The sequence below is a fragment of the Anas platyrhynchos genome, chromosome 1, assembly GCF_047663525.1.
Source record: "Anas platyrhynchos isolate ZD024472 breed Pekin duck chromosome 1, IASCAAS_PekinDuck_T2T, whole genome shotgun sequence".
NCBI classification, from domain to species: Eukaryota; Metazoa; Chordata; class Aves; order Anseriformes; family Anatidae; genus Anas; species Anas platyrhynchos.
This window is the reverse complement of record NC_092587.1, coordinates 200,669,726-200,682,686: the sequence shown is the minus strand read 5'-3', so window position 1 is coordinate 200,682,686 and position 12,961 is coordinate 200,669,726. Positions and strand designations below refer to the sequence as shown.

Below are 12,961 nucleotides of genomic sequence, written 5' to 3'. Positions count from 1 at the left end.
GGGCCCACGTGAACCTAATGAGGTTTAACAAGGCCAAGCGCAAGGTGCTGCACCTGGGCTGGGAGAGTTCTGGACATGAGTACAGACTGGGAGAAAAGCTCATTGAGACAGCCCTGCAGAGAAGGACTTGGGGGTTCTGGTGGATGAAAAGCTCGACGTGAGCCAGCAGTGCATGCTTGCAACCCAGAGGACCAACTGCGTCCTGGGCTGCATCAACAGAGGGGTGGCCAGCAGGTGGAGGGTGGTGATTACCCCCTTCTGCTCTGCCCTTGTGAGGCCCCACCTGGAGTGCTGCATTCAGCTCTGGGGCACCCAGCATAGCAAGGATGTGTACCTGTTAGAGTGGGTCCAGAGGTGGGCCACAAGGATGATCAGGGGGCTGGAGCACCTCTCCTGTGAAGAAAGGCTGAGAGAGCTGGTGGTTCAGTCTGAAGAAGAGAAGGCTCCAGAGAGACCTCATTGAAGCCTTTCAATACTTAAAGGGGGCTTATAAAAAAGATGGAAAGTGACTTTTCACTCAGGCAGATAATGACAGGACAAAGGGGAATTGTTTTGAACTAGAAGAGGAGAGATTGAGAATAGATGTTAGGATGAAATTCTTCACTGTAAGAGTGGTGAGGCACTGAAACAGGTTGTCGATAGAGGTTGTAGATGCCCCATCCCTGGAGGTGTTCAAGGCCAGGCTGGATGGGGCTTTTGTCAGCTTGGGCTGGTGGGAGGTATCTCTGCTCATGACAGGGGAGTTGGAACTGGGTAGGCTTTAAGGTCCCTTCCAAACCAAATTATTCTGTGATTCTACAGTCTCTCAAGCATGCAGGGTGACCCTCCATGTTTTGAAAAATAGACGTTTGCACCATCTCCTTGGTTCTGACTCAGAGCATTGCTCACTGAAACCAGCAAAAATGCTCACTGCTGATGGCAAGATCTGAAAACCCTATACAGCTAAAATGCAGTAATTGAATATTATGAAACTCATACTAAACCAATACATATGAAATGAGTAACTCCCCTATTGGGTTTCAATTTTCCAGTCTGAAATGGCATTTCAAGTGCAACAACCCATTCACAAGTGTAGGTTTTGTGTGTAGCTATCTGACCATTTCCAAACATGTCTGCTAAAGACCATCAGAAAACCCAGCTTTCTGTACTATGCCATTTAGCACAGATTTTCCAAATGCAGTTTTCTGCTTTCTGCTACCATTTTGACAACTCAGTTGCCTAAGAGTAATCCAAGGTAAGTAAACAAACTGTACTAAAATTTCAATTCCCCTCACTTACCTTTCAATAAAGAGAATTCTAATAGTTTCTGTCATGCCATTCAAGTACAGGCACAGCACTGTAAGCTCTAGCTATTTATCTCTTAAAAGCAAACAATAATACAGAGGTGCCAAACTCACATTTAGTCTCCAGAAATTTAGCCTGACCTACAGTGTTCTGAAGCCTGAGATGTGCAGTGTGGTGCCACTGGTGGACAATGGTCCTTATGAGCCCACTCCAAATTTTATGAATTGTAAACTCACCCAGCTTGAGGACCATGCACTGAACTTGGGTCTATCATCAAACACTCTCAACAGCACTAATGAAAGTCGCAAATGAATATAGTCAGAATTCTGGGGGATAAAAACATGTAGAACAAACCAGACTACTTTCAAAGCTACGTCTCAGTGACTTACTCGCACAGCAGAAAAAGTCATAGAACAAAAAGCCATAGAGCCTGATTTTATGGCTTCTACAAGGTACACATATGCACACTGTGCATGCGTGTATGTGTCTGCATGTGCCTGTGTGGGTGTGGCTCAGATCTCAAAACTTTAAGTGACTGTAATATAGATGTTTACAACTCAGCTAATCACCTGAGGCTCCTTCCACTCAACTGTGAGAAACAGACATTTTTGGGGCATGATTCACCTGAGTAATTTTAGATGTCTACTTCCGAATGAGATGAATTGTACTCTGAAAGTGCCGAAAGCATTCCACTGACTCTAGAGAGACTAAGAAACTAGCTTAAATGAAGACCATGTACATGTGGTTATAACATATTTAACACTAACTTATCTCTATATAGATATTTATATATATTATGTCTCCTTGCAGTAGATAGGTGTGACCATTTCACACCTCTGCTGTTTCCCTCACCAACTCCTTCCAAAAAAAAAAAAAAGAAAAGAAAAGAAAAATAAATTATGTCTTTTTCAGATTTCTCCTTCTAAATCTACAGAGTAGAGCTTTTTATCACCCATGCTGATATTGTCACGAGTTCAGATTTCACCACCAGCATGTCTCCACAGCTTGCATTTATTATGCTGATGTCAGGCTGCTCTTATCACAACCTGCTGTGTAGGGCTCCCAGGAGAGTTTAGCCCATGGAACCTTGATCTGGTGCTCAGTGGCCTATGGGGGTTCACTGTCTCCAAACTGACAGGGAGATTGAAGAGTGGCTGTAACAGACATTACATAAAACCAGACCCGCATGCCACATGCTATCTTCACAAACTGCTTCAGCCAAAGTCTTCAGTTATAACTCCGCAAAGTTCCGAAGTCAGAATTTCTGTAATTTGTTGGTAATCAAGTCTCTTGAAGCTATACAGCATCATGCTGATTTCTAAGAAGCTCAGGAAATGCATATAAAGGTGTCTAAGACCTAATGGAGAATTTATTGTGCTGGAAATTGGAAGTTGGAAATTGGAGTAAACATCCCAACGTGTCTCAGCCTTGACTTCCTTTCAGATGTTGCTAAGTTGCTATGGCAAATCTTCAGATTCTGTTCCTTAGGGCTCAATGGAAATGAACCAGAACACAATCATTTTTAACACATAATGCATTGTGTTTGTACAGCACATTCCTATCAAAGCTACAGAAGGTTTAGCATTAATTCCAGCTAGGAGAAATTCCAGCTACCAAAATTACATCTGGATCCAGTCCTGTCCCAGCTCTGATTTCCACACCCACCTTTACACCTAAGTGTACAACTTGCATTGAACTGCTATATTTCAAAGTAGTGCTGAAGTTGAAATGTCTGCATTTCAGTGATCTTGATCAGTCTGTCAATATAAGACAAAAAGTAGCCATGATTAGGTGCACTGATTTTTAGTCACTGATGATATAAAACAGATTTTAAACAGTAAAATAACAGTGGAAGGACTGGGGTGTCTACAAAGCTTTTGAGTTGTTACTTCTGAGTGATAGCAACACCAAAGCACCTGTTTGTGGCTTTGGCTCATTGGAATTTTTAATTACAGACATTATTTCAGAAGCTGTCTAGTTTGAATGAAGATTAAAAGGCACTGTGGCTGTTCTTATCTGATTATTTTTCTTATCTAATTATTTTTCATCTGTAAATCAACAATGCAACTTAAGAAAGCAGTTCTTGGTGAAAAGAAAGCCAGGTGAGTCCTTGAAATCCTTTCCTTTGTAAATCCAGCAGCAATAAAATATGCATTACTGAAGTATCTATTTTTATGCTGAGAAATCTAGCATAAGTACTTTAAGTTATGAAGGAAACTAGTAAATCAACTGAACAAAAACCCTTCAGCATGCTTAAGCTCTCAGTTTCCTCCAAAGCTATATAATTTTATACTAAAGTTTCAATGGCTGCTTGCATTCACCAAACTTTATGTACAGTACTTCCCTAATGCTTAACTCTTCTGTCTTTGGTTTTGGCTGGGATAGAGTTAATTTACTTCCTGGTAGCTGGTATGGTGCTGTGCTTTGTGTTTAGGACGAGAATAATGCACTAATGTGTAGCTGTCATACAGCAGTGCTTGCATAGAGCCAAGGACATTCACCTTCTGGTGCTGCCCTGCCAGTGAGGTACTGGGGGTGCACAAGGAGCTGGGAGGGGTCACAGCCAGGAACTGACCCAGACTGGCCACAGGGATGCCTCGTACCATGTAGTGTCATGATGAACAATAAATATGAGGGTAGTTGACCAGGGGGGCGACTGCTGTAGGGTGTCTGGTTGGGCATTGGTCAGTGGGTGATGAGCAATGCATTGTACATCACTTCTTTTGTATATTGTTTTATCATAATTATTATTTCCCTTCCTTTTACATCCTATTAAACTGTGTTTATCTCAACCAGGAGTTTTACCCTTTTTTGTGATTCTCTCCACAATCCCATTGTGGGGTTGAGGTGGGTGTGAGCAAATGGCTGTGTAGTGCTTAGCTGCCTGCTGGGTTAAACCACAACACCTTCAAAAGGCTATCATGTCTTTATATTAAATAATGTCATCTAGCATTTCCTAAGAGTTCTCACAAGCTGGCTAAAAAATTCAGCTATGGATCTGGATCTACAAGGACAAAGGAAAGCACATATCTATTTCAAAACAACCAAATTAAAAAAAAATAATAAAAAAAAAATTAAAAGCTTGAGTACATACACAGAAAAGGAAGATAAAAATTTGCATGTGTAATACTAAAAAAAACTATGTGTGTATATAGCACAGCATAGCACTTAGCTGGTGAAAGGTTTGTTTCCTTTCCTCATTAATCATGAGCTGACAGATGAATCCCATTGAACTGAAAAGAATAGTAGTGGAAGTTTTTAGCCTCTCATTTCAGTTATTGAAGTCAGATTAAATTCATTTAACATCAGTAACAAATGTATTATAAATAACAGAATTTGCTATTTTTCATATGCGTTCTCTCTTTTTTTTTTTTTGTATTTTTTTTTTTTTCCTAATTGGAGAGATTGGCAAAGAGGATATGAGCTCCTAAATGAGTTAATAGCATGTCCCACTGCTCAGTCCTTCCCTGAAGTCTCTGAATACTTTGCCGTCAGTGGTGTGACCTTTCTGAAAACATCCCAGAACTATAGGTTATGATACAAAACGACCAGTAAGTATTGAAAAAACATTTTTAGAATTCATGGAAATTCATGGAAAATATTCTAGGAGGCATCAGAAAGTCTTACAACAGACTGAAATAAATAAATAAATAAATAAATAAGAAACACAAAATTATGCACAGAAAAAAAGACCATGTCAGAGCTACAAAATTTATCCTGAATAAATCATTGTCAATTGTTTTCCTGATGTAGTATATGCATTGCTTAAATGTGACTTTTAATTGCTTTCCTCCAACTTGTTCTAGTTCTATCTTCAAACCATTATTTCCACATTAAGTTCTCACCTCACTTCATTTAATATAACTACTTTAATATATCTTAATTAAAACTATTGTGCTGTTACAGTAGGGGGCTGGATTGCCCCCTAGATACAGATGTAGAAACATACACTTTTGTGGAGAGAATAATTCTAAAGTAGATGTCTAGAACAGGATAGATGAATAAAATGCATGCAGATTCCCTCCCTGGAGGTGTCCTTCTCTATCCATCTAAAGAGAGCCTCAGAGTGAATAGCTAAGATATAGAAGTATGCTCTGGTCATTAAAAGTTAGGGGAAACATAATGAACATTGTGAAGATGTTGTTTGCATAATGGAAAGCAAGCAAACAAAATGCTGGATATAAAATTATTTTATTGGCATGTCACTTTTTTGAAGAGGATTCTGAGACAGCAGTGAGACTAATGGAAGGTGGCTGCACACTGAGATGGGTTTTCCTACAACAGTTTATGCCAGAGGATGGTGGGAGTGGGGGAAATCAGAGATTGTGAGTAAGAAAAACCTGCACTTAATAAGCCCTGCATCCACTGGGAAATCTCCTCACAGAGCTTTTGTTTTTCTCACCCTCTTTTCTTTTGCCTTTACAATGAGCAGATTATTATATGCATTTTCAGTTGTTACAACTTATATAGAACTTGATTTTATTTCCTTGTACTGGAATTTGCTTTGATTAAACTCTCTGGCTAAAAAATGACTATGCTCGTATTCAGTGAAGGACAGGAAAATCACTAAATACCAAAGAGGGGAAAACAGCAAACTTGACTTGGTTTTACAGCTACAGATTTGCAACATATGGTAATTTGCCTCTAGTTCTTTTGCAGATGCTGGCCAGAATAATAGACTCAAATAGAAGTGTCACGGATTGTAAGAATACCAAAATATGGTCAATCCTAGACTTTTTACAGAGCTTGCTAGCTGTAAAGTGTTTACGCATAAAATGCCCTAAAAATTTCAATCTCAGAAAACAAGAACATTTCACAACCCAGATTTTTTTTTCCACAGTGCTTAATGTAGACATAAGGTACCTTTGTAATTAGTGTATGATTTGAACTAACAGTGCCTAGAACAATGCTCCAGGCACTGCTGCACTACAAACACATTATTATAATATGCAAAATACTGAGCTTCTCAAGCAGACTTCTCAGAGTTGGACACAGCCAATTGTGTAGGTTTGACTGCACGAATTCATGTTAATAAAAGAGACTGAGGCTTTTGAGGTTTTCTGCTTGAGAGGTTTCGGGAATTTTTTTTTTTCTTTTTTTGGAACAAGTCTGGAATAAAAGAACAGATTTTACATTTATGGTTTGGGAAGTGATATTTAGATATGTGGCTAAGACATCAAAGATTCCTGCAGTGAAGCACCAGGGCATATCAGCTTAGTGAGACAGACCACATCCGGAATTCATGAACTAGCAAAAAGCCAGGCTCATCAGTTCACACAGAGCAACACTGTACAGAGGAACCAGGCTACTCCAGATGCAGCAGAGATTTATTAGCTTGGCTCCGTGTGCTAGATAATAAGCCCTGGTTCTCAGCAGGGCTTACCAGGTCGATGCTGATACAGGCGTAATTGAGTTTTGCTGCAGCCCAAACCAGTAAGTTATTCAGGATCCCGCATTAGACACTTATATATACACTTGAATTGACTTGTGGTTGCTGGCTTTGATTTCTTGCACTGTTCTTCCTCACATTTTGAATTCCAGCTTACCTCAAAGCAAAATAATCTTGGATTTGTACCTATACGCCCAATGACTGTAGCTATTCTAAAAATGCAATTTCAAGAAGTTGACCAAAACTCTTAACTACAAAGTCACTCATTGCTGGGTCCAGAAAATATCCACTGCATGATGCTTCCAACCTGATTTTGTCCAATAGTCCCCTGGTAACCGCATTTTAGTCTTTGCCCTTTCTGGTAACAGTACCAATTAGTGCTTAATGTGGTTGCTGTCCACTAGAATAAGACCATCAGTGCTAACATTTTTTTTCCTTCCTTCTGCGTTACCTTATCCCTTCACACTGAGGGCACAATGACAAAATGGAGAATTTAGCCTTAATTGGATCTCTGCAATGTTATCACCTGAATTAGCTCCCCCATGAATAATTATCACTGCCTGGAGGCTGACAAATTGCTTCCCTCTACTTCATGATTGTCAGGAATTTCAAATTATATGCTGAGCATGAGGAAAAAAAAAAAAAAAAGTAAAAATTAGAAGCCTGGAGAAGCATAATTATTAAGACTATTAAGATATTTGGCACAGAGTCCAATAGTCTCGCAAAGTCCCAAAAGGCATGAGTGACAGCAAGAACTTTGCTAGGACCAGTTGGGTGACTTCCAGTCTCACAGCCAACAATGACTATGGCAATAGACAGTCCAAGCAAACACAGTCCAAGCAAAACTTGTAGCAGTCCACTACTACACCTAGATTACAGTTTGGCAGTTTTTATGCTATTCACTACCCCATTTAAGCTACCTACATTTGCTTGTTTAGGGTCTCATTTGCATATTTGATCTTGCTAGGTAGATGGTAAATTTTTTGCAGTGTGGACTGATAAAGGGTACGTGTGAAAGAGAAGAGCAGCAGACTGTCACATATTTAGAATAGCATACGATAGTCCTTGTTTTGTGAGAATGTTTTGCGGAAACATTGTTCTTTATAAGAACAATCATTCTATGTCTGGGCAAGGCCTCACACAGAAACGCAATGCATCACTACACCACAAAATCCATCTCAGGTATCAAAGAGCTGACAACTGCTAAGAAATCTTCATCTCATAAAGCCGAATCACTATAAAAGTACAATGCTCTTTGAAAACAGCTTGAAATGATGAGATTAAGCAATAGGGCCTTATCCAATTTTCACATTAATGATGCTGTGCTTGTAAGATTGATGCATTTCTCAATTCAATTCAGTTCAGTTCCTCAAAGTTCTTTCACCACCCAGCTGAACCCACAACACAAAAGTCAGGCACAGACCAGGTAGCTGGTGACATATTCCCAGGAGAAAGCTCTCCTTACTCACCTGACATACAGTGACCTCTTCTGATTAGTCCTCAGGGAGCCAGACCCAGAACTCATGCTGTGATTCATCATCTGCTCACGCAGGTCATGGATTTTTGCCTCAAACCGAGCGTACTCTAAGGAGGTTAAAAAAAGGAAAAAAAAAAAAAAAAAAAAACAGAGAATGAAGCTATTTTAGTTTTCTCGACCTATATAATTACATAATCATTAAGGCTGCTAAATGTAAATGAATATTAAATTAATGAGTGTAAGACATGTCCTGAAAATTGAGGTCTAATAGAACCTCAGATTAACATATTATCTTAGGTAAATACATGACCTCTTTATTGCAGTAGTTGAACATATCAACACTTTCCACACTGACTGTTCACTCTCTCAGATAGCTAGACCCTGTTTCCTGCAGTTTCAGAAAAGGAAATAAGCTTTAAAGTGTGTTATCAGATACCATACTTTCTGCAAAAAGGATGCTGAAAGCAGGCCTCCTCTATATCATTCCTCCTTCCAAAACAATGAGATACCTTGGTAGGGACAACGGGATGATGTACTAATAACTTATATCAAGGAATCATAAAATGGTTTGGGTTGGAAGGGACCTTAAAGTCCATCCACATCCAACCTCCTGCCATTGGCAGAGACACCTCACACTAGGCCAGATTGCTCAAAGCCCTATCCAGCCTGGCCTTGAACAGTTCCAGGGATGGGGCAACCTGTTCCAGTGCCTCACTACCCTCTGAGTGAAGAATTTCTTCCTCATATCTAATTTAAATCTCCTTTCTTTTAGTTTTAAACTATTCCTCCTTGTCCCATCACTTTCTGCCCATGTAAAAAGTCACTCTCCAACCAAGCATTTAGTGTAAAATTCCACTGAACTGAACGAGCTATATCAAAGTCTATCCCTGAAAGAGCTGTGAGACTCCTGTTTGAGCAATAATCCACCTCATTAACGCAGCCCATTAAGGACCAAAACTGCTAAAACTCCCAGTCTAAGCAAACAAATCATTACTGTGCATTTACAAACTGTTGGTGGAGCCATAACTGGGTCTTAAGAGTGGGTGATCCCATAAACTCCAAACCTGTTTAGCTGTGTAAAGATGGCCTACAACAAGCTCCCACAGAATTTTCTCCTTCATAGCTCTTTTGGCAGCTTTATAAAACATGGTGACCTGCTGACTAGCAACATGGGGCAGGGCTGGGACAAGGGTTCATTTGGTGAGGCTCCTCTCTGAAAGGACACGTTCCTCTTACAGCCTGGTCAACAGTCCATCCTGCCAGTGTTCCCCTTGCTCATCTGGCCTAATGTGCTGAGTTTCGGGTTGCAATAGGAAAAGCTGAAGTTTTGGGAACAATCTTTAACTCCTTGAAACCAACAATGTAAATTCAATATTCCAGCAACAGAGTCGTAATTCAACCCCAAACTGGGAAATCTACAAATGTGAGATACATGGCTAACTTGAGGGGGTGGAAAAAAACATTTCAGTGAGTCAGTGACACTTTGAAGAGTAAGATGTTGCAGACTGATGCCAGTGAAAAGATGACGTTCCCTGCACTCCAATGTTTTATTTTACTGCCTGCTTCAGAAAGAGGATATACGATTCCTCACAGCAAGTCTGGAGCAGAAGCAAAAATGGCATGCAAGGTTTCCTCCCTTAAGGGACAGAGGTACATCTCATCAGGTCACAACTCCTTTCAGTTTAAGCAAACAAATCATTACTGTGCATTTACAAACTATTGGTCTGCTGTTTGTTGCTGTTTGAGCTATATGAGAATGCTGTAATACAGCAATATTCTCATTTTTGCCTAGTAGATATTTCAGCATTATTTTTGTTTGATCATTTGTTGTTCACACTGGCTCTGTTCCCAGAATGTCTAGATGCTTTGCAGCAACAACTAATTCATTTTATTCAGTGCCCTTTAACTTTTCATTGGATAATAACATCTGACCTTTCCAAGATCCCGTGTTTTGCACAGATGCTAGCTACCTTCAAGCTGGCTTACCAGAGTGGTTTAATTTGGGTTTGTGTTTATTTGTTTGTTTACTTTGTCTTTTTCCTTTCTTCTGATGATGAATTTTAACTCCCTCTCCTTTGTTTGTTTGCTTTGTCTTTTTCCTTTCTTCTGATGATGAATTTTAACTCCCTCTCCATTGAGTTTATTTGACATTGCCTACTGATTTTTTAAGTGACAGTGGCTACTTTGCCAATCATCTGGGAAGTGCTGCTGTGTTATATGGCTCTTCAATCTTCCCACGTACCTGTGACTTCACTGACTGCAGCTGAAATTCCGCATGTCAGAAGAAGAGACACTCCTACATGCAGACTGTATTTCAAATTTATTCTTTAGATTATTCTCTTGGTATTTCTTTCACCTACAGCACATCTTTAAACTTCTCAGTGATTTAAAAGCCCAAATCCTCAAAGGAACTAAGGCTCCTACAAACCTGTGTTGCTTTGTAAAGTGGGGTTTAGTTTTGAGATATTTATCCCAGTCTAGGATTTAAGTTTGCTCTATGTGAGTCATATTTGTTCTATTCACTTGCTCTGAAATGTATTTAGTAAATAATCATCTTCCAAACAGGACTTTGTTTAACTTCTGTTTCATTATAACAGAATTTAACATTTCTTCTTGGCAAATAGGAAAGGTGATCTTAAAAAGAAAGAGCCCTCATTTATTTTCCTCAAACAATGTCAGTCCATTGCATACAGGCAAAATACTAAGATTTCAGGGTTCTTACTAGGTCATTGTCATGTGCTGGATACATGGAATAAGGCAGTAAACACATAGTACAATTCAGTCTCTTTGATGTTGTATACCTGGATGAGGCCAAGGATCTGAATGATTTGCATCAGAGCAGCTGCAATGGCAGCTTTCCCTTTAATAAACAACCATGTCCCAGGCAGATTCTGTATGTGAGGTGTGGGAGTGACTCCCAGATTTAGACACCAATCTGGAGAGTGAGAAGAGAGGACCGAAAATCTGACTCTCTAGCACAGCATCCAGCTATTTGCAACTCCAACACCAGCACATGAGACACCCAGATGACTATGGGTTGATCAGATGATGTTATTACATTTTATGTTCTAGCTTGCAAGGGCATTTGGAATTTAACTGATTTTACTTGACTATAAATTTCACAGAATCACAAATCATCTAGGTTGGAAGAGACCTCCAAGATCACCTAGTCCAACCTTTGACCTAACACTAATCTGTCCTCCACTAAACCATATCATAAAGCTCTACATCTGGAGACATTTTAAAGACCTCCAGGGACGGTGACTCAACCACTTCCCTGGGCAGCCCATTCCAATGCCTAACAACCCTTTTGGTAAAGAAGTTTGTCCTAATATCCAACCTAAACCTCTCCTGGCACAACTTTAGCCCATTACCCCTCATCCTGTTGCCAGCACACGGGAGAATAGACCAATCCCCACCTCGCTACAGCCTCCTTTAATGTACCTATAGAGCACAATTTATTCTGAATTAAATGATCTCTCTGTTTTCAGAAGACATTCTGAAACCACAACACATCTTAAAATTTCTCTAATAAGTGTGTAGTGGAAATACATGGTTCAAGGTACCGCTCTCTGATTCACTAAGAAATACTAAAGTATGAATGGTAATTCTATTTCCTTGTGATCCTGAGATTTTTTTTCCTTTGAATTGAAATACATATATAACTTGAAAATTACCAAATTTATGGGTACACATTTTCCCAAAGTACCTTCTTCATATTTGGTGTATAAAAAAAATATAAAAATTATATTAAAAAAAAAAGTACATTTTCCCCTTTCTCCTAACAAATTCTTGGACCAAAAATTGCAAGGCCATCAATGCAGGTAGTATTTAACCCTGCTCAGATCAGCTTCTTTAATCTCAGTCCTCCTACTTCTTTTACTGATGCCTAGATGCTACAGTGACTGCTGCATTTCAAACGTGAATAGAAAATGAACGAGTGATAATCCATTTCTGCTATCAGAACTGCCATGGTAGTCCTTCCCACTGGGAAAAGGTTGTTTCTTAGCATTTCTTAATATATGAGGTCATACGAGAGGAGCTGTTTCCTAATACCTTTGCATTTGCTAGGTGCAAGCAAGTGGCAGTGCTAAAGTCTGTAAAAAACACTTCATGCTTCCCTCAAACTCAGTACTGAAGCTAAATAATATACTTCAAAGGTTCCTACACAATTGAAAGGGCACTAAGGTTGTGGCATACTGACAAGAAATGTAGTTAAGGCTGATTCACTAATTTCATGCCCTTTCAAGAAAGGGAGAACAAAGAACGTATTGCTGCCAGAGTGCATCATTAGTGAAATATGCCAAATTTTTACGTACCAAAATCCATCTGCAAAGGTCCTACCCATTACCTGAATCACTAATGATCTCACAAACTAATTCTAGTAGCTTAAGAAACTGATGAAGTTAAATATTAGACCAAACAGTAAAGGGGTGAGCAAACAGTAACCTATGTCATTGCTGAGGTCAGACCAGATCATATAATGGCGTCTGGTGGCCTATGGCTCTGGAAATGTCACTCTAAGAAACAGGGTAGAAGAAATGGAGTGAGGTGCTTGTTCATATTCAACTTTAGAGATGGTGCAAGATTCAGAGCATTGCAAATAGACCTGAATTTAGCTGTTGAAATAGGGGTTGAAATACAACCTACTAGCCCTGAAGAGCTAGTGCCTTTTGGTGCAGGAATGCAGATTGCTCTTGCCAGCCATGGTCTGGATGCAGTGACAGCAATACTATTTTTTTCAGGGCTCTGCCATCAGTGTCTGCAAACCCCAGTAGTGCTGCCCCAAGCATCTATTTTTCCAAGTGTCT

At 39.6% G+C, this 12,961-nt stretch overlaps 1 protein-coding gene across 32 annotated transcripts in view; it reads right to left on the bottom strand.

Moving 5' to 3' along the window:
- DLG2 (discs large MAGUK scaffold protein 2) overlaps positions 1 to 12,961 on the bottom strand; it is a 1,031,289-nt gene that overhangs the window by 90,194 nt on the left and 928,134 nt on the right. For all 32 annotated transcript variants that reach the window (XR_005264704.2, XR_005264705.2, XM_027462397.3 and 29 more), the window contains one exon: positions 8,143 to 8,257. Coding sequence is in view for 30 of the 32 variants with exons in the window: in XM_027462397.3 (XP_027318198.1) it covers positions 8,143 to 8,257 (115 nt within the window). In the remaining 2 variants the exon portion in view is untranslated. The remainder of the gene's footprint in view (positions 1 to 8,142; positions 8,258 to 12,961) is intronic.